Source organism: Penicillium pulvis (genome assembly GCF_028828015.1).
Source record: "Penicillium pulvis strain IBT 33274 chromosome Unknown contig_1_segment0_segment0, whole genome shotgun sequence".
Taxonomy (NCBI): Eukaryota; Fungi; Ascomycota; class Eurotiomycetes; order Eurotiales; family Aspergillaceae; genus Penicillium; species Penicillium pulvis.
Window position 1 is genome coordinate 187,611 of NW_026643074.1, and position 23,335 is coordinate 210,945.

Below are 23,335 nucleotides of genomic sequence, written 5' to 3' on the forward strand. Positions count from 1 at the left end.
ACTACGACTCTGCAGGGCGACATGGTTACATAATCAATAGATCACCTGATGCTGTCACATGCCAGACCACCTGCCTCATATTGTTCTATTTGCATCATTTGCATCAGAATATAATGAAGATACTTGCTTACATACTTGAAAATGCATGCTTACAGATGTATAAGCCTGGGTAGGGAGACGAGACAAAGGATGCGGTGATTTATAGACTATAAGGTTATCCAGTCATTCTATGTGGAAACCACAGACCTGTAAAGTGGAGCATCAGCTCCAGGACTTTCGAAACCAGAACACGGACAATGGAATATTGGAAGGTGTTTGATTTGACAGAACCATATCTTCTTGACCGACTGGTACCTTTTATACTTGTTTTGTACGTTGTTCTTTTGTTCTTTTGTTCTTATAGTCCTGAAAGAAGTGCGGAGTACCTTGGGTGTCTCGGGCATGTATAGAGAGGTCCGAGCTTCCTTGACTTATCGCTCCCGCTTATCGTCCCCATTTGAGGCGTGGACTAGAACCTCGTGCAATCCATCTCATTCTCTCCTCACATGCTGCTATGATAACGTGGATAGCTCGTTGGGCAACTCTTTACCGAAGCCCACCTGACGTGGCCGCCCCCGATCGCCCTATCAGGAGCTGTCACCTGCGACCCTGATCCTAACCTGCCGCAGGTGCAGTCCAACCTCCCAACGTTCTCAAACAGCTTCCAACTTTCATCGATTATAACCCCATATCATCCGTTAAGATGGGACCTGGATTAGATGACGCCAAACGGCGAGTTGATCACAGGATGAGTGCGAGTATGAAAGTTCCTTCGGTACATCGACCATTTCCCGATCGGCTTCCCGAACGCTTCAAGGACGACGCAGATGCCCAAGTGGATTTCACGGCCCCACCCCAGGGAATGGGCTCTCGAGATGGAAACATGCACTATATGCAACAGTCCCTGTTCTCCATGATCGCTGCCGTGGGCTCTCGTTCTGATTTTCGGGCCCGGTTTGACGATTCGAGCGACGAGGAATCGGACGACAAGCGAAAGGAAAATCGGCCGGACCTTGCAACTCGGGAATCCTCATCACATTATAATACCAGTGAAAAACATGGATTAAATCTACGAGATGAAATTGAAGAACGAGGCCGTCGCCACCGCAGAACAATATCGGAGAATAAAGCGGTGCGGAAGCTACCTTCCCTTAGTTCAAAGGATGAGGAGAAGGACATGTCAACTCCCAGTGGTTCGGTTCTCACTCTACCTCTGAGAAGAGCTCGCAGTGCTACGCCACGCGCAGCCCCCGTTCTTTCTCGGATGGTCCAGGCACAGAATCGGTTCGACACAGCGACTGTACCCGAGAATCCACCATCGAGACCGGAAACCCCAAGCCAAGAGCGACCGCAAACCGCAGGCTCTGCCCTCTCCTCACGACTAATGGAGATGTTTGGATTTGAAAGACCGGAAAAGGTCTTGGTCGAATATGCCTGTGCATTGCTGCAAAGTATGCTTCTCCAAGGCTACATGTATGTCACAGAAGGGCACATCTGCTTCTATGCGTATCTGCCTAAAAAGTCTACTGTCGCCATCAAATCCGGCTATGTTTCGAAGCGTGGGCGGAAGAATCCAAAGTATAACCGTTACTGGTTCGTTCTGAGGGGCGATGTACTGTCTTACTATGCCGATCCCTCGAATCTGTACTTTCCCAGCGGCCATGTGGATCTTCGATATGGTATCTCCGCATCCCTTGCAGAGCCGAAATTTGAAGGCGCTGAGGTGAAAGACTTCCAAGTCAGCACGGACCAGCGAACCTTTTACTTCCGTGCAGATAGTGCCACGAGCGCAAAAGAGTGGGTGAAGGCACTCCAGAAGGTTATTTTCAGGTCTCACAATGAGGGAGATAGTGTCAAAGTATCATTCCCCATCAAGAATGTTATTGACCTGGAGGAGAGCCCTATGGCCGAATTTGCCGAAACCTTCAAAATCCGCGTGGTGGACAGTAATGAGGATTTCGCCATTGATGAAGTAAGTATCTTCTTTAAAGCCCAAGAAAATTGTCTAAAAGGTACTGACTTTGTCCTTTAGTACTTTTTTTCTTTCTTCAACTCAGGCCAGGAGGCCTTCGATTATTTAAAGAGTCTAGTGAGCTCATCTCCTGCAAGGAATCTGTCAGAAGAGTCTCGAGATGTAAACACTAGGAAAGTAGAGCCCGACGCAACTGTCGCTGATCTCAGGAGATTGTCGGATGGCCAAATCCCGAAGCAAGATCAGACATCGCGCGAGCGGAGTACAAGTATCGCCGATTCATTTGCCCATTCTGCGGATCAGGGGACAGATTCGTCGCATGTTGTACATTCCATGACCGAAACAACTGAATCGGCTAGTCAAATTCTCAATCGAAGCGATGTTTTCCAATCGCCAACCATGCGGTCCCTACCAAGACGCTCATCTGATGCTGGTGATATTGCTCAGCGGCGATCCGACGATACGGCTCGCTCTACATCTGCTCGACTGGGTTCTGCAGCACGTCGAGATATAACCAACACTCCCAGCCAGAGGTTGACACAGCGCCAACCAGCAAATATTCCGCTGAATGATCTGGTCAAGGCTGGATCGTACCCCCTCCAACGTGCTGCTGGGTTTGCCGAATACCTGAAAAGCAGATCCCGACAAATGAGCAGCTTGTTGGCAACAGAATCCATGGGCTACATCGAGAAGGTATCTGGCATGTGGATAGGTGGACAGAGGCATTATGGCGAGACTGAAGGCGTGATACCAAGGGATCATACAATTGACGCTGAAGAGGAGGAAACTGATGCTAACCATGGCGATCGGTTCCGTGCTCATTTCGCCCTCCCATCGACCGAAAAACTGCAAGCAACATATTATGCTTATTTACATCGAATGCTCCCGCTCTACGGCAAGATTTATGTCAGTGAGAGGAAACTCTGTTTCCGCAGTTTGATCCCTGGTACCCGCACCAAGATGATTCTGCCCCTAAAGGACATTGAGAATGTAGAGAAAGAGAATGGCTTCCGATTCGGCTACCACGGACTAGTTGTCATTATCCGTGGCCATGAAGAACTCTTCTTTGAGTTCAATGCCTCTGATGGGAGGGATGACTGTGCAGTTACGCTCCACCAAAACCTGGAGTCAGTCAAGTTCCTCATGGAGTCAGGCCTACTGGCAGAGGAGCGTGAGGAAGTCGAGGCAGCAAAGGCCGAGCATCAAATGCTCGAAGAGGCTCGACTTGACAGCCCCGAGGAACATGAATCGCATCCAACGCTCCATGAGGGCTCTTCTGAGATTCATCCATTCTTCGACGATCCCCGTGCTTCTATTATCAATTTCAAGCCCCCAGAGCCTCTGAGAATTACTTGTCTGACTATCGGATCCCGGGGTGATGTACAGCCCTATATTGCTCTGTGTAAGGGGCTTATTGCAGAGGGCCACAAGCCAAAGATCGCTACCCATGCTGAATTCGAACCTTGGATTCGGAAGCACGGCATTGATTTTGCTCCCGTTGATGGCGATCCTGCAGAACTGATGCGGATCTGCGTGGAGAACGGCATGTTTACTTACTCCTTCCTCCGAGAAGCTTCTTCAAAATTCAGAGGCTGGATTGATGATCTGTTGTCATCCGCCTGGTCTAGCTGTCAAGGTAGCGATCTTCTCATCGAATCGCCGAGTGCAATGGCGGGAATCCATATCGCCGAAGCTCTTCGAATCCCATACTTCCGCGGATTCACCATGCCGTGGTCGAGGACTCGCGCATATCCACATGCATTTGCTGTGCCTGAGAATCGTATGGGTGGCTACTACAACCATCTCACATACGTGATGTTTGATAATATATTCTGGAAGGCAATCGCTGGCCAGGTCAACCGCTGGCGTAACAAAGAGCTGGGTCTTAAAGCCACAAATTTGGACAGGATGCAACAGAACAAAGTCCCGTTCCTGTACAACTTTTCGCCTTCGGTGGTGCCACCGCCTCTTGATTTCCCTGATTGGATTCGGATCACTGGCTACTGGTTCCTAAGTGAAGGATCAAATTGGACCCCTCCAGCGGAGCTTTCAGAGTTCATCAATCGTGCTCGTGCCGATTCCAAGAAACTTGTGTATATCGGATTTGGATCTATTGTGGTCTCAGATCCTGCTGCTTTGACTCGGACTGTCATTGAGTCCGTTCAGAAAGCCGGTGTGCGGTGTATTCTCTCAAAGGGATGGTCAGATCGACTAGGTGACCCTTCTAGTGCCAAGGTAGAGATTCCCCTGCCTTCGGATATCCTTCAGATTCAATCTGCGCCTCACGATTGGCTCTTCGCGCAGATTGATGCTGCAGCGCATCACGGTGGTGCAGGAACAACTGGCGCGAGTCTTCGCGCCGGTGTACCGACCATCATTAAACCATTCTTTGGTGACCAATTCTTCTTTGGTTCCCGGGTTGAGGACCTCGGGGTGGGGATTTGCATGAAGAAGCTCAACGTCAGTGTTTTCTCACGAGCAATTTGGGAGGCTACGCATAGTGAGCGAATGGTTGTCAAAGCTCGTAACCTGGGCATCCAGATCCGTAGTGTGAGTTATAATCAACCCTCTTTAATAGTCCTTATCGCTGATCAGTGTTTTATCTTACAGGAAGATGGAGTGGCCACTGCTATCCAGTCTCTCTATCGCGATCTTGAATACGCAAAGACTCTTGCACGACAACGCTCAAATGCTTCAGCCACCCCATTTTCGCCAACTCCATCCGCCAAAGCCTCTCCAGATCATGCCGATGATGACATCGATGACATCGAAGAATGGACATTTATTGGCGACGACACTGACAATGACCTCTCAAAACGAGTACGTGAGCGAGCTGCATCGGCCGCATCAGCTGTTTCGGATGTCGATAGAATGGCGTCCAGCATGTTTCTCCCCTCTTGATCATTTACATTTTGGCCAAACAATTCCCAAATAATCCCGTCCAATTTCCTTTATACCTCGTGTGTCTCTTTTTCTCACTTTGGCTGATTCTCACGTCTTAATGATTCGATGTTTTGAGACATGATTTATGATTGCATTTCGCTGTTTCGTTGGAGTTATGGATTCATACAGCGTTCTGTTCCTTTCACTGAGTTGATTGATTTGATACACCGGCTCTTGTTCTTTAGTATTGCCTTCATTAGACGGTATCCTATCCAGCGATAATTTTGATATGGAATGCATTTGACGCATATAAATTTGGCCTTTCACAACATGAAATGTTTGGGATTCGAAATCTAGACAGGGGGGTTGATGACTCATCTACATTTGGCCCCAGGTCAGCGAGGCTGCAATCCGACTTAACCTCGGGTTGCATATCTCACCTGGGCATCCACTCTTGCATCATGGTGGATTCTATAAAATCTACAAACTCGGGGTCTCGAGTGCGCAAGTTCACCAAATCCTGCTCTCGGTGCAGATCATCAAAGCTCAAATGTGACAGGAAAGAACCATGTGTATGTAATGACATCCTCTTAATGATGATCGACGCTGATGTTTATCAGATCGAATGTACGAAACGTGATATGGGCCACCTTTGTACTAAAGATGAACGTCATCCAAGAGCCAAAAGGGCGAATACGGGCCCAAGTCATAATATGTAGGGTGATCCAGCTGATGGCAAATTTACATTACTGACCTCTATCAGGACTAGATCGAAATCTCCCATGTCAGAGACAACAGTTTCAGAGGACACTGCACAAATTCTGGAGGATTTTATCGAGGGAGCATCTCGTTCCAATATCTTGTCTTCAGCCTCTGGATCAACTTTATCAACTCCGGCTCCCGATTACCCTAACCTTTACTGGGAGACCGCAGAGTCTCGGTTGCAAAATGAAAGGGTCTCATTGATAAGAGAGATCACTAATGCAATCCCGGACTCGGAAATGGCTCATCACCTCTATGATGTCTTTGCAACTCGCTGTCAGGGTCCCCTGGGCAATACCTTTCACACACCCACATTCCTGAAGCATGCTGACAGGGTGTGTGGATATGTCACCTCTGCATCGTTCGACTTACATTCTTTCGCCAGTTCTTTCTCCATGGAGAGTCTAGCTTGTTTCCTCATGGCGGTTTGTGCTGTTATATTCCCTACAAGTGATTCGTACTGATATACATGTACAGCTTGTGCTCGGTCTCGCTTTTCATCCCAAGCCAAATATCCTCGGATGGTCCTCCACAGATATGAACGAGCGTGTAGAGATTCTTCGGTCCTCGAATTCTTATTCTTCGATATGGAGATCCCTTGCGTTGCGTTGTCTACGAGGGCGAATGGGAATATTCTGTGCATCGATCGCTAGTTTACAAGCAGCCCTCATGCTTCTACTAGATGGGCAAAATGATAGCTTGGAGCTCGACTCTCTCTTGGTCACTGCAGTCTCGGGTGCTCAGAAGCTAGGTTTGCATCAGCTGGGAGACGTGAAATTGGATTCCTTGACGACCTCTTCTGGTGATGTTGATGTGCCTGTGCATATCCGAACAGAACTCGGCATCCGCATCTGGTGAGTAGCATTGCGCTCTATAGTGAACCTTCACTGACAAATATAAGGTGGGCCCTCGTCCTGCGAGATTGGTCCCGGGGGCATGTGCTGGGATACTATACAATTCATCCCTCGCAGTTTAATACTCGCAGGCCGCTGCATATTAATGACGAGGATCTTAATCTAGAGGGATTTGATAATCACGGATCCATCACAGAACGGCCCCGATCTGAATTCACCATGCTCTCCTACACAATATACGCCCTCGAGATCGCTGCTTTGGTACGGGAGTCCGTTGACCTTCGCAATCCTTCGTCTCAAGCACCACACGAAAAGGCCGTGGCTACTAATCCGAAGATTGAACTCACCAAGGAATACGAAAAGTTGTTGATGGCACTACCATCACACTTCAGACCTGGAAGTGTAGTTGGCCTCACGTCAACGGGTCCCTTGGCAGCGGTACCGGTGCAGCAATGGATGTTACAACAACAACTCTGGAGCTTATTTCTACGGCTTTACCGGGGAAAGATGACTCGCACCAGTCGTGCCACTTGTCAAATCCTCGCACAGAATATCATTAGCAGCAGTACTCAGATTCAAACCCGGTGCACTGTATGTGGCAGCTTATCGATAAACGACATTCAACTCTTCAATGCTGCTGCTGTGCTTCTCATTGATCTGCTTTATACGACCAAGCCTGAAGGTCCAGATGGAACAGATGGAGATCTGAGTCGAGTAATGATCAAGGACAAGATCAATGAGGCCGTTGAAATACTGAAATCAAGATCTGAACCTGAAAAGTCCCAGACGCTGGAAGAAGCTCTATCATGGGGGTTCAATTCGTCTACACAACGAAGTATCTTTGTGTTAGACGCCTTGATGAAGTTTGTTGAGGATTTTAGTGGTCATGAATATGGGGAGTTGGAAACAAGGGAGTTTCTCAAAAGCAAGGTGACTGGTCTTCTACCCACTTTCTTGGAGAGCAGCCACACGATCTCTCCCGGGAGTGGCTTGGACTTTGCCAATTCCATCAACACATTTTTGTCTCTTCCTAATACCCCCGATGATACTTTTGGTGATTTGGATGTCCTCCCTATGCTCTCCAACGACCCTGACTACGATCTCTGGCAGTTCTTGGACTTTACTCCTGATTTCCAATCTTGAGTCGTTCAATACAATTTAATGTTTTCTTTTCCAGGTCCAAACACAACTATTCAATAGCCAATAACTACCTCGAGATCCAGGTAGTCATTCTTGTTGACCGGCGACACACATATTGCCCATAGGGAGCATCGTCATGCCATACTCCAACCCATCCCAGCATGTTAGCTCAGGGGAAGAGCGCCGGGCTCATAACCCGGAGGTACGTCCTACTTCAATTTCCACTTTAGGAATTCAAAATACTAACCCACGACAGGACCCTGGATCGAAACCAGGACATGCTAAGCATTCCATTCTTTTTTGCTGAGCGAGAATCATTTATATTCTAGGGAGAGACCAACGTGCTGCATTGTTTTCTGTTGCAAGTTACTGTGCAGGTATATGTTTGCTTATCCGAATATCCAGTGTTACTGTCAACATGATCCAAGGGCTTCTGATCAATACCTTATAGTCGTCAAGATAGAATCTTGCTCATTGACCACCAATATCACTGACAGCTTTCCTATTTACTCCAGTAGATTTAGGACCTTACATAAAGGCTAGAGATATTGATGTCATTTTATGCCATAGATATAGGAGTAATCATTGATCAACCAGGCCGGGACTTCTCTGTGTCATCTTTCCCATCACCCTTTTCTTTCCGCCGTTGCACCACATCCCAATTGTACACACGAGCCGTAGCGACCTCCAATGTCTAAAAACAGTCAGTCTGATAATCCCACTACCAGGCTCCGAGGAAACATACCGTAATCTGCTCGCGCAAGAACTCCAGGTCCTCATCACAATTAGCCAGACTCAACTCCGCTGCCGAAAGCTTCTCCTTTAACATAGCCTCAGCCTCCTCAAGCGGGTATGCCAACATGACATTAGCACCAAGCCAGAGGTACACCTCCTCGGTATCAGCAGGAGAGATAGAAGCACGAGCGTAGAGGGTATCATTGAGTTCAAAGTTGGTCTCGAGTTCGGAATCGGGATTGGCCTAGCACGAATTAACCCATTGCTCCTTTTGACATCCTGGAACACAACTGACCTCCTTGCGCAGCTTCAAGAACTGCACCATCTCCAATGTCTTCTTGATATCCGGGATCTTATCGCGCAGTCCCTGCCCGCGGCGCTGGCTGTTCACTTCCATGAACTGGTACTTGGAGATCATCTCCTGGAACCGGCGAAGGGTTGGCTCAACGTCATCGCGCGAGGAGACATAGTCGGCTACATTGTCGACAAAGGGAGCGACGGGGATTCCCCGCGCGTTGGTTTGTGTTGTTACCGGGCTGCGATGGAGGGGTTAGGAGATTTTGGACGGACACGGGCGTGCACAAAAACATTGGGAAGAGAGATATGGATTCAGAGTTCAATGTTGACAGCTAGAAAAGAAATCAATATACTTACGCCTTGGATTTGGAGTCTGCCATGGCTGAAGGTGGTTACGTGCAAAGAAACCCAAAGTGGGGAGAGCTTGATTCTCTTTCTGCCCGCGACTTTCTTTCCGCTCGTGTCTCCGCTACAGCTCCGTCATCGCATACACTTCACCACCACATAACTCCAATGGTCCTCTTAATTGCAACGGATCGCATCCTTGCGGCCTTGGAGGCAGTTCCTGCTCCTCGTCGAGAGAAACTTGATCTCCCTTCCTCGTTGGATCTTCACGGGCCGATTGCACACAGCCAGCTCCTGCGCCTATCGAAACACCTCCAGAATGACGCCGAATACAACTCCACAGATCGTGGGATGTCAATGAATAGCCCTACAATTCTGAGCGCCCTCCTGCGCGGCACAAAAGTCTACGTACCACCACCGCCTAAGAAACCCGAGCCTGTATGTGATGTTATCCCAACACCGGACACCTCCTACCTCCAAGACCCATCATCCCACCAGACAAAACATATTTACTAATGCTGGAATAATAAAGTCCCCCGAATATCTCGCCGAGAAAGCCCGCCTCCAAGCCCTAGCCGAAAGACAAGCCTACCAACGCCTGCTAAATCCAGCCTACACCCCGAACCCAGATCACGCAGACCCATACGCCACAAAAGCCGATGGAACACCATATAGCGAAGATACACTTACTCCTTCACTGGTGCTAAACATTTTCCTCTCAACAATCATCACCGGAGCCGCCGTGTATTGGGGCCTAACCAGCTTCGGCATGCCACGTATCCTGGCGTCAATATTTTCGGCGATGACGGGTCCGGCTCCGGGCGATGGAATGGAGGCTCGGGATGCTGTTGGGGCGTCCGAGGCTGTGCGGGTTCTTCTATCATTCTTTGCGGCGTTATCTGTTGCCGTTGCCGAGTCGGTTTTGTATGCGGTTTATCTTGGGAAGGTTGTTGAGGCTAGGAATAAGGAGAGGAAGCTGAAGGAGAAGAAGGTTGTCATTGGACCCGTAGAAGGGGATGATGATCTTGATGAGGGAGTGATTGTTGGTGAAGGGGAGAAGGAGGAAATTTGGGGTAAGGGAGTTAACGGAGGTGTGAGGCGGAGGATGAGGGAGAAATGGGAAAAAGAGCAAGATCAGACTCAAGACTGATTCACTGGAGCTTGTACAGATATTTCGTTTACTGGATGTACATGTACGTGTTTTATACCCATTTCGGTTGAATTGAATCATCATAAATATTTTCATTCGTAGTCTATAAAGCTACAACGCGCTGTCATTACTCTAACGGGTATGAATGCTGTTCATCATTAGTGCTCGTCACAGCGCTTGACCGAGACCGAGATGCAGGGGTGGAAAAATCGAGAAAGGCCGAGGCTGCCAAAAGTCAACTTGTCCCAAACGGAGACAAAGGAGATGCAGGGAATTGAAAGAAAGAGAAAAGAAAAGTGGAGACAAAAACAAGGGTATCAAACCCGCTTCTCAAGAAGCAGCTTTCCGGAAGGGAGCTTCGAGCCGAAGTTATCCTCACGGCTGAAGATGCGCTCACCACGGAGCCAGGTCTCGCGGACCATTCCGCGCAAAGTGCGGCCCTGGTAGGGGGAGCACTTGTTACGGAAGAGCATAGTGCTAGGCTCGACAGTCCACTCAGCAGAGTCATCGAAGACACAGATGTCAGCGTCAAAGCCGGCACGCAGGTCACCCTTGCGGGTCTCCAGGCCGACCTGAGCAGCGGTGTTGGCGCAGCAGAGGCGAACGACGTCTTGCAATGCGTTCCGGGTGTTCACGTCCTCAGGAGAGGGAGTCAGACCCTTGCGACGGCTGAGCTCTGTCCAAAGGATGGGCAGACCTAGACCCACGGAGGAGATACCACCCCATGCAGAGAAGAAGTCGCCCTTCTCTTCCTTGCCACCCTCGATGGCGCCGGCGATGTGGGAAGGAAGCTGCTTCAGATCAGGAGTGCAGGGAGAGTGGTCCGAGACGACAGTCTTGATGACACCGTCAGCAGCGTGCTTCTCAAGCTCCTCCCACAGGCCATCCTGGTTCAGCTGGGAGCGGATGGGCGGGCAGCACTTGTGTCGAGTGTCACCGTCACGCACTTCTTCAGCAGCCAGCGACAGGTAGTGGAAGCAGGTCTCAGCAGTGATCTTCACACCACGGGCACGGGCTTCCCGCAAAATTGGAATAGCCTCCATGGCAGAGAGATGAACAATGTGCAATTGAAGGTTAGGGGCGAGGTGGGCCAAGGACAGAATACTCTCAATGGCACAAGTTTCAAACACTGAAGGCCGGGAGGCCAGGAAAGTGGAGTAAGCCTCCAGGGGTCCAGCCGGGACCGCTGGGGGATCAGAAGTTTGAACCTCATCACCGACGGACTTGGTGATGGGTGGAACCATCTCAGCGTGGAACATGAGTGTTGTGGGCTCATCGGCCAGCTCAATCATTGCTTTTTTGATATCTTCTTGGGTCACAGCAGGGAACTCATCAACCTATTGAAATGGTTAGCGGGTTGCGAGACGGATGACCAAGATATTATCACTTACACCACTGTCAATCAGGAAACCCTTGAAACCACGGACACCCTCGTTCACGAGACCCTGCAGTTCACCAGCATTTCCGGGAATGATACCACCATAGAAACCCACATCCACCCAGCACTTACCCTGGGCAGCCTTGAGCTTCTCCTTCAAGCCCGCCACAGTAGTGGTAGGAGGGATAGCATTCAAAGGCATGTCAATGACAGTGGTCACACCACCAAAGGCAGCAGCCTGGGTGCCGGTGTAGAAGCCCTCCCATTCAGTACGGCCGGGCTCATTCAGATGAACGTGAGCATCGACCAATCCGGGCAAAAGCACATAGGGCGAGTAGTCGGTATAAGGAGTGCCCTCGGGGAATTCCGAGGCAGGAATTACGGAATCGAAGACGGCGGTAATCTTGCCCGTAGTCTGAGAGATGACCACAGTCGCAGAGGTCAAACGGCCGGAGATGACGGCACGCGATGAAGCCACCACGGCAATGGAGGGAATGTTAGCTGTTGCCATGATTTCTTTGCTTCAGACTTGCCCAGACTAAGTCGGTAGCGGCAGTGGTAATAGATTAAGGTGGAGCGGGGGAAAGTATATAAAGGATGGCCGAATAGATAAGAGGACCAATAGATTGGATCGGATAATGAAAGATAATTGATAGAGGGGCGGAAAAGCAAAAATGGCCTTATCTTGAAAGAAGAAAAAGTCCAAAGATAAGGGTATGGCGGAGATATAAATACCAGAGCCACCCCTACAAATTTAAACACTGGGGAATTGACCCACAAGGAAAATTCAAGCGGGTAAAGAAATGGACATGGCGATACCCACCTGGGGAGTCCCACCATGAAGGCATTACTCGATAGCAACTGCTGTGGCTAATCGGCCCTGGTGCGGACCAGTCACCGCCGTCCCAACAGATGCAAGATCGGCCTCATGATCACTTCGACGAATACCCTCACATTTGCCCTATCAGGACGATGAGGGGGTTTCGGGGGCATAGTTGACAGTTACCCCTGGTGAAGATTCCACTGACTTTGACGGTTATCGCCATACTGCGGTTCATAGGAACCATGGTTCACAAGCACATAAAAATTCTGTATGGAGGCGAACAATGGTTGGACGAGCGAATCAGGTATGGATCACATTGCAATCCACCCGATAACGAGCCATCGGGCACCTCCGACGCAACAAGTGCTCGGGCATCGCCTTATCAACGGGGCCCTGGTGCCGGAAAACCGACTTTATCAGCCGCTTACTCGATCAAAACCGCTTCCGACTTGCTCCGCTGCGTTTTTTTTACTCGATCAAAACCTCGAAATATCCCAGTCTTCGGTCTGGCCCATCACTTCCTCCGAAAGCGCTGAGCCTGTGACTGTGCTCTCGGTCCCCTTGGGCTTTTTGCGGCGGATTCCGATAAATGAGGGGCTGCGTTTTCATCGAGTAAAACCCCACTGTGATCGCCTCAAAATGCAAAGGGCGGCGATTTCATTTGAAATGAGATTGAAGGTTATTTGAAAATGATGAAAAGGAAGAGAAGAGTGAAGGTACGGATTGCGGGGTTAAATCAAGGATCAGATGTCATTGCGCCATTTCCCGCCTACTACAACCGATCATCTTCAACTGCGCTCAGATATGAGATCATTGATATCCTGGGGAATTGACTAACATTACAGATCAGTCTGGTGTAAATACCAGCTTGGTACATATTAGACTGCTACATGGGCTTGCAAACATGAAACACGAGCTGATGTAAACCTACCTGAAATTTGATCGTTTATACCTCAAAATCATATTCATTTCTCACTATGGCAATACTTATCTGGCCTGGTAAAAACCGCCTGTAAACAAGGTTCAAAAAAGGCCATGGGATATCATTCTGTGAGGCCATCCACCAAAAGCAGCATTGCACCCAACTTAGGCCGCAGCATCAGTCACCTTCAGCTCATCCATGATCTGGGTGATCTCGGCCACCGAATGGCCCTTCTCTTCCTCGCTATCTGACTTGATTATTTCAGTCTCGGGTGCTTTAACCGCAACATTCAGGTCTTGCTCCCCAAGATCGGCAAATTTATCTTCTTGTGCCGCCTCCGCAGCAACCTTCAGCTCTTGCTGGCATTGAATATCTGCGGCCTGGTCTTCTTCATGCTTGGCCTCCTCGGCGTCCTCGGCTTCCTTCTCATCCTCCACCTGCTCATCCAACCCACGGCGCATATCTTCGTCCATGTCCTCAGCACGCAGCATGACATGCTCTGAATACCCTGGGTCATTACCTAACATATCAAGCCACTTCAGCATATCTCTCCACGAGGCAGGAATGATACACTCGACGTTCAAACCCTCGCCTGAAGAATAGCAATTACAGCCAAACAGCCGATAGCCAGCCATGCGACTACCGAGAGGAGTAGAGGAAAGGAGATATGCGCGGCAGCGTGAGGCCAGGAACGAAGTGAACGACGAAGGATCCGTAAGGGTACCCATGTCGATGTCAGTATGAGTTGTCTGCTGTGGGTCTCCGAGACAGATGCCGGAGACATAAGGCTTCCAGACGTGCCCTGTAGATATTTTAGTAGATAAGAGGTATACTTCGAGGAAGGAAGTACTTACAGTCCTTCTGCAGGTATCTAATCACTCCCAGACCACCCTCGGACATACCGATGATATCGATTCGGGTGTCCTTTTGCACAATTGGCCACAATACCTTCTCGAAGACATACTGAACATGCTGCTGCCAGTCACCGTTGCTGGGAATCTTATTCCGCCAGCTCATCGTGGCCTGGCCCCAGTTTGCATATGGACGAGGGGTTGCAAGCCAAGTCTGCCGGCTGATAGCACGCTGCGAGGCACAGTGCCAGGTCAACTGTCCAGCGTTAGCCATAACGAGGCCAACTTCCTTGTTCTTGCCATCACCGAGCACAGCGTCGGTGAAGTCGACTGCTGACCCCAGGTTGATGCCGTCATGGATGGACCGGTAGGCCCACACGCCGAGGTCTTGCACAGGTTCGCCGATGACAACGATGATGCGGGACTTTTGAGCAAGGTCTGCCGTTGTGAGGATGGGCACGTGGCTTTCATCTTCATTTCTGCCAAGGGGAAGACGAAGGATTTCCAAGCCAGCTTTCTTCAGACGATCGATGATGATCTGTCGGATACAGCCTACTTTTCATATTAGCCAGCCTTGATCAAGTCCAAAATTTATAGATGTTCACCATTGAGGGATTCGCGGAACCTGACATTGAAGCGGTCATTGCGGTTGACTTTGTATTTGTATCCTTCTTCTGGGTTGGCAATTTGACGAATTTGGTCATTGCCATTGATGTAGAAACTGGGATGATTGGTTAGCCGCGATGATAAATGCAAGAAGTCATAAGATATACATACCCCAGTCCCTTGAGATCCACAGGGAAGTCAGGGTCGGGAGGCAGATCCTTGTTCTGCCAGACGTACATGTTGATAGACAAGCTGTGGTGATGAGATGTGATGAGTGATAGAAAAAAGGGTTGTGGAGGTAGATATAAGAGAAGATGCGCAATTGTCAAAGAAGGAAAGGAAGAGAAAGAAAGCAGATAGTGCCTTGTCTCTTGGATGAGCCAAACAGAAAATGCCAGGCTGCACAATGGAACCAAGTAAAGAGGAGCCTTGAAGTTATGTCGTGGAAATAGATGGTGCAAGTTAATAGTAAAAGTGAATAGTGAAGGCGAATAGAGAGAATGCAAAATGATATGGTATGTGCATACTATACAAGCTTCAATTGAAGACACAGAACGCCGCCAAGCCCAAGAATTTCATATCAACCCCAGTAATGATACAACCTCCAATTACCAACTGGCCTTCTTCACACCAGGAAGCTCACCAGAAAGAGCCTGCAGACGGAATTGGTACTACATGAACCAGTCAGTCTAGCTCTTCACTTAGCACTCACAAGGATAACTCACTCGGTTGATTCTGAAGTCCCGGAACACACTGCGAGCGGTACCAGATGCCACACAGCGGTTCTTAATCTGTGTCGGCCGGGTGTAGGCGTGCATCTGCGACAACTGGAGCTGGGCCTGGGCACGGGTACGGCCAGGGAGGGAGGTGTTGCGAATCATGTAACGGAGCGCTTGGCTATTATACCAGAAGACGTCAGATCAGGATCTTATCAATTGGACCCCCGAATGGGAGCCTTTCCAGAGGATGCAGGTATAAGCCCGGGGCAGAATTTCTTACCGTTCGGGCTCGGTCTGCTCGAAGGCCATGCGCTTGTTGTGGTCACGGATCAGGCGGGTGTTGATGAACCCAGAGAGGTTCAGCCTCTTGGGGTGGAATAGGGAGGCGGCAGGCTTCGACATGATGTGTGTTTTGAGCAAAGGTGGAGGAGCTGGGGGAGAAAGAAAGTCGCGATGTTCTTTCCAGGCGGAGTTGGCGAAAACTCCTAATTGGGCTTAGCGTGGATCCCCGATATTCCCACCAAATGGTGCACTTATATAAGTGTCGGGTTGGAAACCACAGGAGCATCTCGAGCTGATCCTTATATCTTCTCCATGGTTCCTCTAAATAACCCCATCGCTACAGATATACTAGAACGGTTGGTGCGCTGTGCGCTGGTTGAAGGTAGACTGATCACCATGGATGGACTTACGGCTATAGCGATCCGGGGGCCACCTTAGAGAAATCAATACCTCCGGAGGGCCCGGTCTAGAGCTACAGAGTGAGAAACTAGAGTCATCTTATATGGAAAAGACCGAGCAACCATTTCTGGTAGCTGCAGACATACATGAATCGCAATCAGTAGTGGTACAGTTTGTGAATTGATCCAAGTCACCCTGCAGGGTATATTCTATATGCTTGGACAGAGGGCAAACTGCCCGCGAATGTAACACAAATTGCGAGTCGAAACCGAAGACCAACAGCGTTTCTGTTCACACCTCCGCGGCCAACTGCTCGACCCGCTCCACCCGCTCCTGCTTCACACCACACCCGGTGGCATCACAGCTCATCGTCCAGAGCTAACTTAGTGGGCGGGCTTGCCGGCGTTGGGGTTGCGGGGGTCGTTCTTGAACTCGGCAGCTAGAAAGAGTCGAGGGTTAGTTATGTGTTTCGGACATGGTTCAAACAGAATCGGCCGTCGCGAAGCACAACATTCATTGCGGTGCCATCTTGGTACAAGTCGAACTGAACCAGAAATTCAGGACGCGCTGGGGAACTCACTGTTGGACAGAGCGTTCTGCAGAGAGTTGACACCGTAGAGCACAATGAGACCTGGAAAGGAGACCTGTTAGAACACTATTCCGTGGCGGGGAGCTCGGTCGGGGCCGCGATTGAAACATGGAATCGGGAATCATTTCATTTCGAATAATCGGACCGTATTCAGGGGATTTGATGGAGCGTACCGGCAGCGAAGAAGGGGGTCATAGGCTTGGCTGTGGAGCAATGGGTTAGTCTTAAGTGCCAGCTGTGGAAACTCGGTGTCGAGTCTTCAAGTTCATGGATAGCATACCGAGAGCGCCGGGGAACTTCTTTCCGAGGAGAGACATGGTGTAAATGGTGCGAAGATAAGGAATCGGAGTTCGCGGGGGTGGTGATGCAGAAGGAAGAGGAGATGTGAAGTTGGAGTTTGCCCGGTCCGACACGCCTTGCCGCTTTAGGCTTGGCGTGGCCGCTTTACCCGATCGGTCCCGACTTGTTTACTCGTTGATAACATGAGCTCTCTTTTAATCTAACAACTCTACACAAAGTCTCCTCTGCTCTGCTTTTCGTCAACATGGCGTCTTCACTGGCCTCCTCCGTATCGTCACTCCAATCATCTCTTCAGCTCCTGGACAACTCTATCACCATTCTGGACGAAGGTGTCAACGATTTCCCCCGCTTGTGCAAAGTCCTTCAAACAACGCGAGTATGTACAAGATGAAAAAACCACTTTGCTAGCGCAAATCTAACAAGTGTTGCCAATTTAGCACTTTGAGCTCCTGCCAGAACCGACCCTACGAGAAGCGCAGCAATCTCTCCTAGATGAAATCACCCCCAGCATCGCCCATCTCCTCTCTCTCGCCTCGAACCACGTCGAGAAGCTAGCTCGACGCGAAGAAGGTCTGAAAGCCAAATGTGATCTCCAAGAAGGACGCCTGTCCTCAAACCCGGAGAATCGCACCTCTGCAAATCGAGTCCAGTCCCAGAGCGGCGCGGCAATGCGGGGTCGTCTGGCAAGCTCGACAGGAAATGCGGCATCCAAGGCGGCGGAGCTACGGCGACTGGTCCAGAAAAAGGAGCGACTCAAGTATGTTGTCGATCGATTAGAGCTACAAAGTACCCAGCGACAACGCCAGTTGAGGAAAAGCATGGCTGCTCAGTGAGCCTGAACTTTTGCTTCACGATCAGAAAATTATGAGTCGATACTGGTTTACCTCGACTACCCATAGCCAAGCGGCCATCAATCAGGAGACGCACTCGATGCGCTACCAACGCAGCTTCGCCTGGTACGGGGCAATGTCTCACCTCTCGCCACACTACGACGATAGTTAGCCAACTCATCGCTGTGTTGGCATGAAGAGCGCCAGAACAACTTCAGATCCCGATGAGCAACGGTTCTTGCGTACCATGCGACGAGAAAACCCCTAGGTTTCTTTGCACCTCGATATGGTGCATAAGCCAAACTTTCAGACGTGGTGGCATTGTGGATCAATGGCAAGGCTTTGGCCGTTGAACTTCTCTAGTGGAATCTAAGGCGAGGGACATTCTATGAAAGGCTTTCTTCTATTAGTGTCACCTCAAAGAATGGAACTTTCATTCTTTATCGGTATCTAAGTCATTATGTGTCAGCAAATTTTTCAATGGAAACTCGACATATTAAACACTCCCTATACCTTTGTGACTTTATCCATCACTTGATAAAACCAAGGGAAATCAGATCTCTTGTATGTTCAAAGGGAACAATGCCTTTGATTTAATCATCATTCATGATGGTCACTCGGCCTCGTTGATTCGGTCATACTGCATAGGAGTTATTTATTCATATAATGCCCAAGAACAATCCTCTGAATCGTCCTCCAATGCCTCTCTACACGCGAGCTACATAAGGATCTTACACCCATTATTCCCGAGATCAAAGCATCCTGAAAAAAAAAGGTCTATATGCTATCCATATCGCAGCTAAGAGTGCTCCGGAAAATCCTATTGGAGGTACTGCTGGATGTTTTACTTTCATGTGTGGTGAGCGAAATCCTGCGTGGCGTAGATCGCTTAGTCGGGATGTTGGCTGTAACAACACTGCGCACATTCTCTACCTTGAAGCCTTGTTGGATTAATACAGTCTTTATGAGCTAGAGAGGAAGACCTCCATTGGCTATAGATAACCTTGGAAGTAAGTGACCTACTCCAATGATCAATAGCTCCGGAAGCGAGTTCGCAATAATCCTAACATATTATAATGGATCCATATTTAAGCTTCAGAGCGAAGAGACTGTATTTACAGTTTTACATAGTGATGTGAAGATGATACCTATTATACATGATCCAATCCCAATCCCGATAATCCTCAAATGCTGTTCACGGTCAGATAGTAGTACAATATGGTCCAAAATCCCAATATCAAATGCGCCATCCAACCAATGCTAGGCAGATCCTTGAGATCGCCAACGGAACCAACTTAGCGACTTAGTGAGTATTCTCAGCATTAAGCTGTCTCTTCAACGCCTGTCTCATCTTCTTCTTGTCATTGTGTTTTTTCCAGCTAGGGATAGTCTCGCCTTTCTTCCGCGGAGTCGGCTCAGGCAGGTCCGAGCGGCTTCGCGCTTCGTCGAGTTCATCATCTTCATCATCTTCCTCGTCGCGCTCGTGCTCCTCTATTTCCTCCTCCTCGCGAGCTGCCTTGGTTGCAGCCCGTCGAGCGAGACGTTCTTTCTTGCCTTCGCCATGCTTGTCACCCAAGTTCAGATTGCGCGGGATACGGGTCTTGGCACCTAGTGCCCAGAGGTCACCCCAGCTGGACTTGCGAGCGTCGCGGTAAGCCTGTCGACTGTAAGAACGCGGGACAGTCCAGCGTTCTATCTTGCCAGCCGGGGTACAGAGATCGAAAATGACATGACCGCGGCGTTTAAGGGGAGGGTAGACCGCACGGGGAAGAGAAAGCGCGTGAATCTTAGACAGATCCTCGGCATCCTCATACCCTTCAAAAGCGGCGTCTGTAACTTCGGCATCCTGTTGGATGCCAAGTTCCTGTCGCATATCTACACCACGCTGCACAGCAAGGTAGCTGAACTTGATGTCTTCGTGGTTGCGGTCCTTGGCTCCCATGATGCGCTGTAGGAATGGAGGTCGGATGTACCGCTGCTCAAAGTGGCAGTAGTCCTTGCGGCCCTTTGAAGGGCCTGCAGGATTGTGCATGGGGCAGGTGGAGTGATTAGTGCAAGGCGCAATGATCATACCGGCTCCCTTAGTCACTGGTCCATTCTCGTCGGGGTTCTCGAGGAAGTTGTTATATTCTGTTGAGCCAGGACTGGAAATATGGCGCTTGAGCAGCATTTCTCGGGCACTGGCAATGGCCTCGAAGCCTTTTTGACGTCCCTTCTCCAGGAGAATAAGAATACCTCCCTGGGGGTTGAGGAGAGCCCATAGCTTCTCCACATACTCCTTACGTTCATATTCTTCTTCGAAGCCGAGGAGAGCGTGAGGCGCGATTATCACATCGAACTGCTTGCGCTTGGGAGCCTCACGCGAGTCATCTATGGTCGGCTTCTCACGTACGTGGAGGTAGTCCGGTAACCGAGGAAGGAAAGTTGTGTTCTCGAGGAGTGCACTTGCGCGGAGACGGAGCGCGTCGGAGCCTGTCAAAACTGTCGATCGGCCATAGGGAATCGGCTGTCCCCTGGGGTGGTCGGGAACCATGGTCTCATATTCCGCGCGGACGACATCTCTCCAGGCCAATATGCCAGCACCACCACCACTAGCATCAAGGACATTCGGACCGCCTTCTTGACTGATAAGGTTGCGAAGCCAGTCTGTCCCGAGGCGCTTCCTTACTTCAACAAGAACACTGAGTGCCGACGCATAAATGCCCGGGTAGAGGACCGCGAGGTAGGCATTGGCCTCCATATTGGCCATGTAATGTTGAGATGCATGGATTGGAATTGGAAGCTGAGGCAGCTGTGCGCGTGGAGGTGCAGTTGTGGTGGAATGAGGCAAGCCTGGCCCACCGAACAAACGATGAGCAGTTTCAGCGACATGCCTGTTGGAGACCTCCGACAAAATGACGGAGATGGGACCAGTAAGAGAGTCTTTTGGTGGATAAATGGTAGAGGGATCCGTTTGGGCTTTGCCCATCTGGGTCAAAGGGTGAGCTCTCGGAGTAGAGTCTGGAACGGCCTCATTCTCAAACTGCTCAAGCATGATTTCGCCACCAAGCTGCTCGGCCACTTCTCGTGTCCGCTGCATGGCAATTGTCTCCTGTTCCTGTTCTCCAACCTCCATATCATAGACAACGGGCACATCGTCCTCATATTCTGCATTTCCCTTGTATTCGACCTCCTCCCAGTTGCCCTCTCCATCCTCGCGGAACAGCTGATCAGATTCCCCCTCGTCTTCCTCTGCGAACGCTTCCTCGAGAAATTCTTGAACGATCGGTTCTCCGTAGAGGCTGGTATAAAGCTTAATCTCTCCTGCGTCTAGAACTCCTTCTGGAATGGTGTCTCCGAATTGCTGTCGAACCAGATTCACCCAGGATTCCGTCGTGTGAAGGTCCCGGTTGCTCATGAACTCGGCCAGCAGGTCGTCAGCGCCATCCGATTCCGCCAAAAAATCTATTTCATCCATTGTTTGCACCATCCTTTCCTCATTTTCACTGATGCGCTCGATGAGTACGTTGATCTGGTCGATCGTGCTGGGTTCTGCGGAGTCGGGTGCCGGGGGTTCTGCGGACGCTGCGGTGGAAGAGTGTCGCTGTGTAGAGGCCCATGGCAGCACCATGGCCCTCGAAACATGTGTCCTGCATGGTCGTGAATTGGTAGCAATCGAGGTAGATCGTGAGTGTTGAAGATCTGGTTGCTGTCGCGCCATCAAGCCCGCAGCTCCGCGGGACTGTCGCGCTCCAGCAGGGCGAGAAGCCCGCAGCAGGTACCTCGCATGCGAGCTGCCGGCGCTTGATGTGGATGGCCTGGACAACATTCTGCCAAGCCAAAAGAGCATACGGTTGGCAAAGGATGCAGGAAAAAGTTGAAAAAAGCAGCTCCAGAAAATTGATGCCAAGCCATCACAAACTGCAAGTCGCTGATTGGCCGGTCCGGCGCCCCATAGAGCTGTTGGACTGATCCACTTTAATCAGGATATGGATCATGAGATAAGGACAAGAGCAGGATTCTAGGTAAATCTCTACCAGGTTCATTACATCAATTATGTAGAAATCAATAATCTTTACCCTCACATTATGAGATGTACAAAGCATACCTTTGAACCTTCTCTATGACTAGTAGGCTCGCGCAACTCGAAGTCATGCAATAGGGTATCTATAAGTTCTATGTGTCGCTCTCTGTATCTTCATTGCCCATAAGTACTCGCAATGCGGTCACCCAGCGCATAACTTCATGCTCCAAAGCTGTCAATTTTGCCATGACAGCCATCAGACTGGGATCCTGGCTTTCCACCCGAACCTTTTCTTTGACACGCACTTCTTCTCCGTGCCACATGAATACATCACCAGCCTCATCATGTGCACGTTTATGGCTCCCAAATATTCGGTCCCGCAGGGAGAATCCTGTCAAAGAGATATCTGTGGCGAAAGCAGACGGAGTTTGCGTAATAGTAGTGCTCTCCAAGGTGCGCAGAAGAAGAACAAGCGCGGAGTCGGCAATGGAAAGGTGAAATGAGACATAGGGCGGAGGCGGAGGATCAAACATCTAGGGATGAAAGTCAATCAATAGAAAGAGCTTTAGGTTGGGATGAGTGAGACTTACATTATCGCTAGCACTGGCGTCCCACCAGTTGCCTCGCACGTCCCCCTCCCCCTTCAGCATCTGTCGTGCCTCGCTGATGGTCTCATGCAAGAGATGCAGCTGGCTGAAGATAAATGTCGCATCAAGAGGATTGCCCGTATATGTGCTCACATCCACAATGTCCAGACTCTGGTTGACCAGGTTTCGCACCGACACGAGCTGCTGCAGAACTAAGCTAGGAGCTTCGGGGGATTGCGACAGAGTCAATCGGGTACTGGGGCTGCCGCGTGGAGGAGGTAGCGAGGGAAGACGAAGCTGAATATCCTGGCAGCCACAATTAAGTGAGCAAATTCATTCCGAACGTCCTAATAGAAGAACAATGGGTACGGTCGGCACATACCCCTTTGACCACCTGCGTGCCGAGGCGCGTCACGAAACCTTTGACATTTTCTGATCGCAATGACGAGAGAACCAGAGTAGAACCCGGTTCTTGTGGTGCGATTAGAGCCGCGCACTCTTGAAGGCCTTCTTTGAGGGAAACAAGGGATTCCTGAAGTGATTGGAGGAGCCACTCGAGCTCACAGGCCTAAGGCAGAAGAAAAGAGACATGTGTTGGCATCAGATCCACACGGGTACGATCAATGAGGGGCGATCTCATTTTTGCGCATCCACCATGGACTAGGTCCACTGAGTTGCATCACTCCGTAAGGGTCGGGAGTTGACGTACCAGCGCCTTATCGGCCTCCCGATTCACTTGATCGGGGGGCAGTGGGGGGTATGCCCAAGTTGCCATGATGTGAAGCGCCACAAAAATTGGGCCAGTATAAACTTTCGGTAAGGAGAAAAAGTCCAGGCAGAAATGAATTTTGAGTTGATCCACGTCACTG

At 50.0% G+C, this 23,335-nt stretch overlaps 11 protein-coding genes across 11 annotated transcripts; 4 read left to right on the forward strand and 7 right to left on the reverse strand.

Annotated features, from left to right (window-relative positions):
• Positions 1 to 742: 742 nt before the first annotated feature.
• Positions 743 to 4,941, forward strand: atg26 (uncharacterized protein; the record flags this gene model as incomplete). Its single annotated transcript, XM_057062587.1, has 3 exons — positions 743 to 2,011; positions 2,072 to 4,561; positions 4,622 to 4,941. The coding sequence occupies 3 exons, from the start codon at positions 743 to 745 to the stop codon at positions 4,910 to 4,912; spliced, it is 4,050 nt and encodes a 1,349-aa protein (XP_056923502.1). The 3' UTR covers positions 4,913 to 4,941.
• Positions 4,942 to 5,355: 414 nt separating this feature from the next.
• N7503_003041 (putative C6 transcription factor) lies at positions 5,356 to 7,653 on the forward strand (the record flags this gene model as incomplete). Its single annotated transcript, XM_057062588.1, has 4 exons — positions 5,356 to 5,609; positions 5,658 to 6,081; positions 6,134 to 6,510; positions 6,558 to 7,653. The coding sequence occupies 4 exons, from the start codon at positions 5,356 to 5,358 to the stop codon at positions 7,651 to 7,653; spliced, it is 2,151 nt and encodes a 716-aa protein (XP_056923503.1).
• Positions 7,654 to 8,203: 550 nt separating this feature from the next.
• Positions 8,204 to 9,083, reverse strand: N7503_003042 (tubulin-binding prefolding complex subunit PAC10). Its single transcript, XM_057062589.1, has 4 exons — positions 9,040 to 9,083; positions 8,681 to 8,921; positions 8,396 to 8,629; positions 8,204 to 8,344 (listed from the first exon to the last, which is right to left on the reverse strand). The coding sequence occupies exons 1-4, from the start codon at positions 9,060 to 9,062 to the stop codon at positions 8,240 to 8,242; spliced, it is 603 nt and encodes a 200-aa protein (XP_056923504.1). The 5' UTR covers positions 9,063 to 9,083; the 3' UTR covers positions 8,204 to 8,239.
• Positions 9,084 to 9,195: 112 nt separating this feature from the next.
• On the forward strand, positions 9,196 to 10,177 carry N7503_003043 (TMEM199/VMA12 family protein; the record flags this gene model as incomplete). The annotated part of the gene is made up of 2 exons (XM_057062590.1): positions 9,196 to 9,465; positions 9,560 to 10,177. 2 exons carry the CDS (start codon positions 9,196 to 9,198, stop codon positions 10,175 to 10,177), a joined length of 888 nt encoding a protein of 295 aa, XP_056923505.1.
• A 317-nt stretch (positions 10,178 to 10,494) lies between these two features.
• N7503_003044 (allantoinase alX) lies at positions 10,495 to 12,066 on the reverse strand (the record flags this gene model as incomplete). Its single annotated transcript, XM_057062591.1, has 2 exons — positions 10,495 to 11,514; positions 11,569 to 12,066. 2 exons carry the CDS (start codon positions 12,064 to 12,066, stop codon positions 10,495 to 10,497), a joined length of 1,518 nt encoding a protein of 505 aa, XP_056923506.1.
• A 1,398-nt stretch (positions 12,067 to 13,464) lies between these two features.
• On the reverse strand, positions 13,465 to 14,996 carry N7503_003045 (uncharacterized protein; the record flags this gene model as incomplete). Its single annotated transcript, XM_057062592.1, has 4 exons — positions 13,465 to 14,102; positions 14,155 to 14,703; positions 14,757 to 14,872; positions 14,929 to 14,996. The coding sequence occupies 4 exons, from the start codon at positions 14,994 to 14,996 to the stop codon at positions 13,465 to 13,467; spliced, it is 1,371 nt and encodes a 456-aa protein (XP_056923507.1).
• Positions 14,997 to 15,365: 369 nt separating this feature from the next.
• Positions 15,366 to 15,878, reverse strand: N7503_003046 (mitochondrial 37S ribosomal protein uS14m; the record flags this gene model as incomplete). Its single annotated transcript, XM_057062593.1, has 3 exons — positions 15,366 to 15,428; positions 15,483 to 15,654; positions 15,757 to 15,878. 3 exons carry the CDS (start codon positions 15,876 to 15,878, stop codon positions 15,366 to 15,368), a joined length of 357 nt encoding a protein of 118 aa, XP_056923508.1.
• Positions 15,879 to 16,482: 604 nt separating this feature from the next.
• On the reverse strand, positions 16,483 to 17,110 carry N7503_003047 (F1F0 ATP synthase subunit i). The gene is made up of 4 exons (XM_057062594.1): positions 17,027 to 17,110; positions 16,920 to 16,949; positions 16,738 to 16,788; positions 16,483 to 16,596 (listed from the first exon to the last, which is right to left on the reverse strand). Exons 1-4 carry the CDS (start codon positions 17,061 to 17,063, stop codon positions 16,541 to 16,543), a joined length of 174 nt encoding a protein of 57 aa, XP_056923509.1. The 5' UTR covers positions 17,064 to 17,110; the 3' UTR covers positions 16,483 to 16,540.
• A 135-nt stretch (positions 17,111 to 17,245) lies between these two features.
• Positions 17,246 to 17,879, forward strand: N7503_003048 (DASH complex subunit SPC19; the record flags this gene model as incomplete). The annotated part of the gene is made up of 2 exons (XM_057062595.1): positions 17,246 to 17,422; positions 17,484 to 17,879. Coding segments are annotated over 2 exons (573 nt in total), but the record flags the coding sequence as incomplete, so codon positions are not given.
• Positions 17,880 to 19,179: 1,300 nt separating this feature from the next.
• On the reverse strand, positions 19,180 to 21,684 carry N7503_003049 (tRNA methyltransferase RSM22; the record flags this gene model as incomplete). Its single annotated transcript, XM_057062596.1, has 1 exon — positions 19,180 to 21,684. One exon carries the CDS (start codon positions 21,682 to 21,684, stop codon positions 19,180 to 19,182), a length of 2,505 nt encoding a protein of 834 aa, XP_056923511.1.
• A 347-nt stretch (positions 21,685 to 22,031) lies between these two features.
• N7503_003050 (uncharacterized protein) lies at positions 22,032 to 23,241 on the reverse strand (the record flags this gene model as incomplete). Its single annotated transcript, XM_057062597.1, has 4 exons — positions 22,032 to 22,412; positions 22,470 to 22,772; positions 22,849 to 23,034; positions 23,176 to 23,241. The coding sequence occupies 4 exons, from the start codon at positions 23,239 to 23,241 to the stop codon at positions 22,032 to 22,034; spliced, it is 936 nt and encodes a 311-aa protein (XP_056923512.1).
• Between the last annotated feature and the right edge of the window lie 94 nt (positions 23,242 to 23,335).

Excerpts from the sequence above, each read along its gene's own strand:
- N7503_003047 (XM_057062594.1), bottom strand. The coding sequence starts at position 17,063 with ATGTCTCTCCTCGGAAAGAAGTTCCCCGGCGCTCTCG. Across the intron at positions 16,950-17,026 it reads GAAGTTCCCCGGCGCTCTCG|CCAAGCCTATGACCCCCTTC; the intron begins GTATGCTATCCA and ends ATTGCTCCACAG. Across the intron at positions 16,597-16,737 it reads GCAGAACGCTCTGTCCAACA|CTGCCGAGTTCAAGAACGAC; the intron begins GTGAGTTCCCCA and ends GACTCTTTCTAG.
- N7503_003042 (XM_057062589.1), bottom strand. The coding sequence starts at position 9,062 with ATGGCAGACTCCAAATCCAAGGC. Across the intron at positions 8,922-9,039 it reads GCAGACTCCAAATCCAAGGC|CCCGGTAACAACACAAACCA; the intron begins GTAAGTATATTG and ends CCTCCATCGCAG. Across the intron at positions 8,630-8,680 it reads TCTTGAAGCTGCGCAAGGAG|GCCAATCCCGATTCCGAACT; the intron begins GTCAGTTGTGTT and ends AATTCGTGCTAG.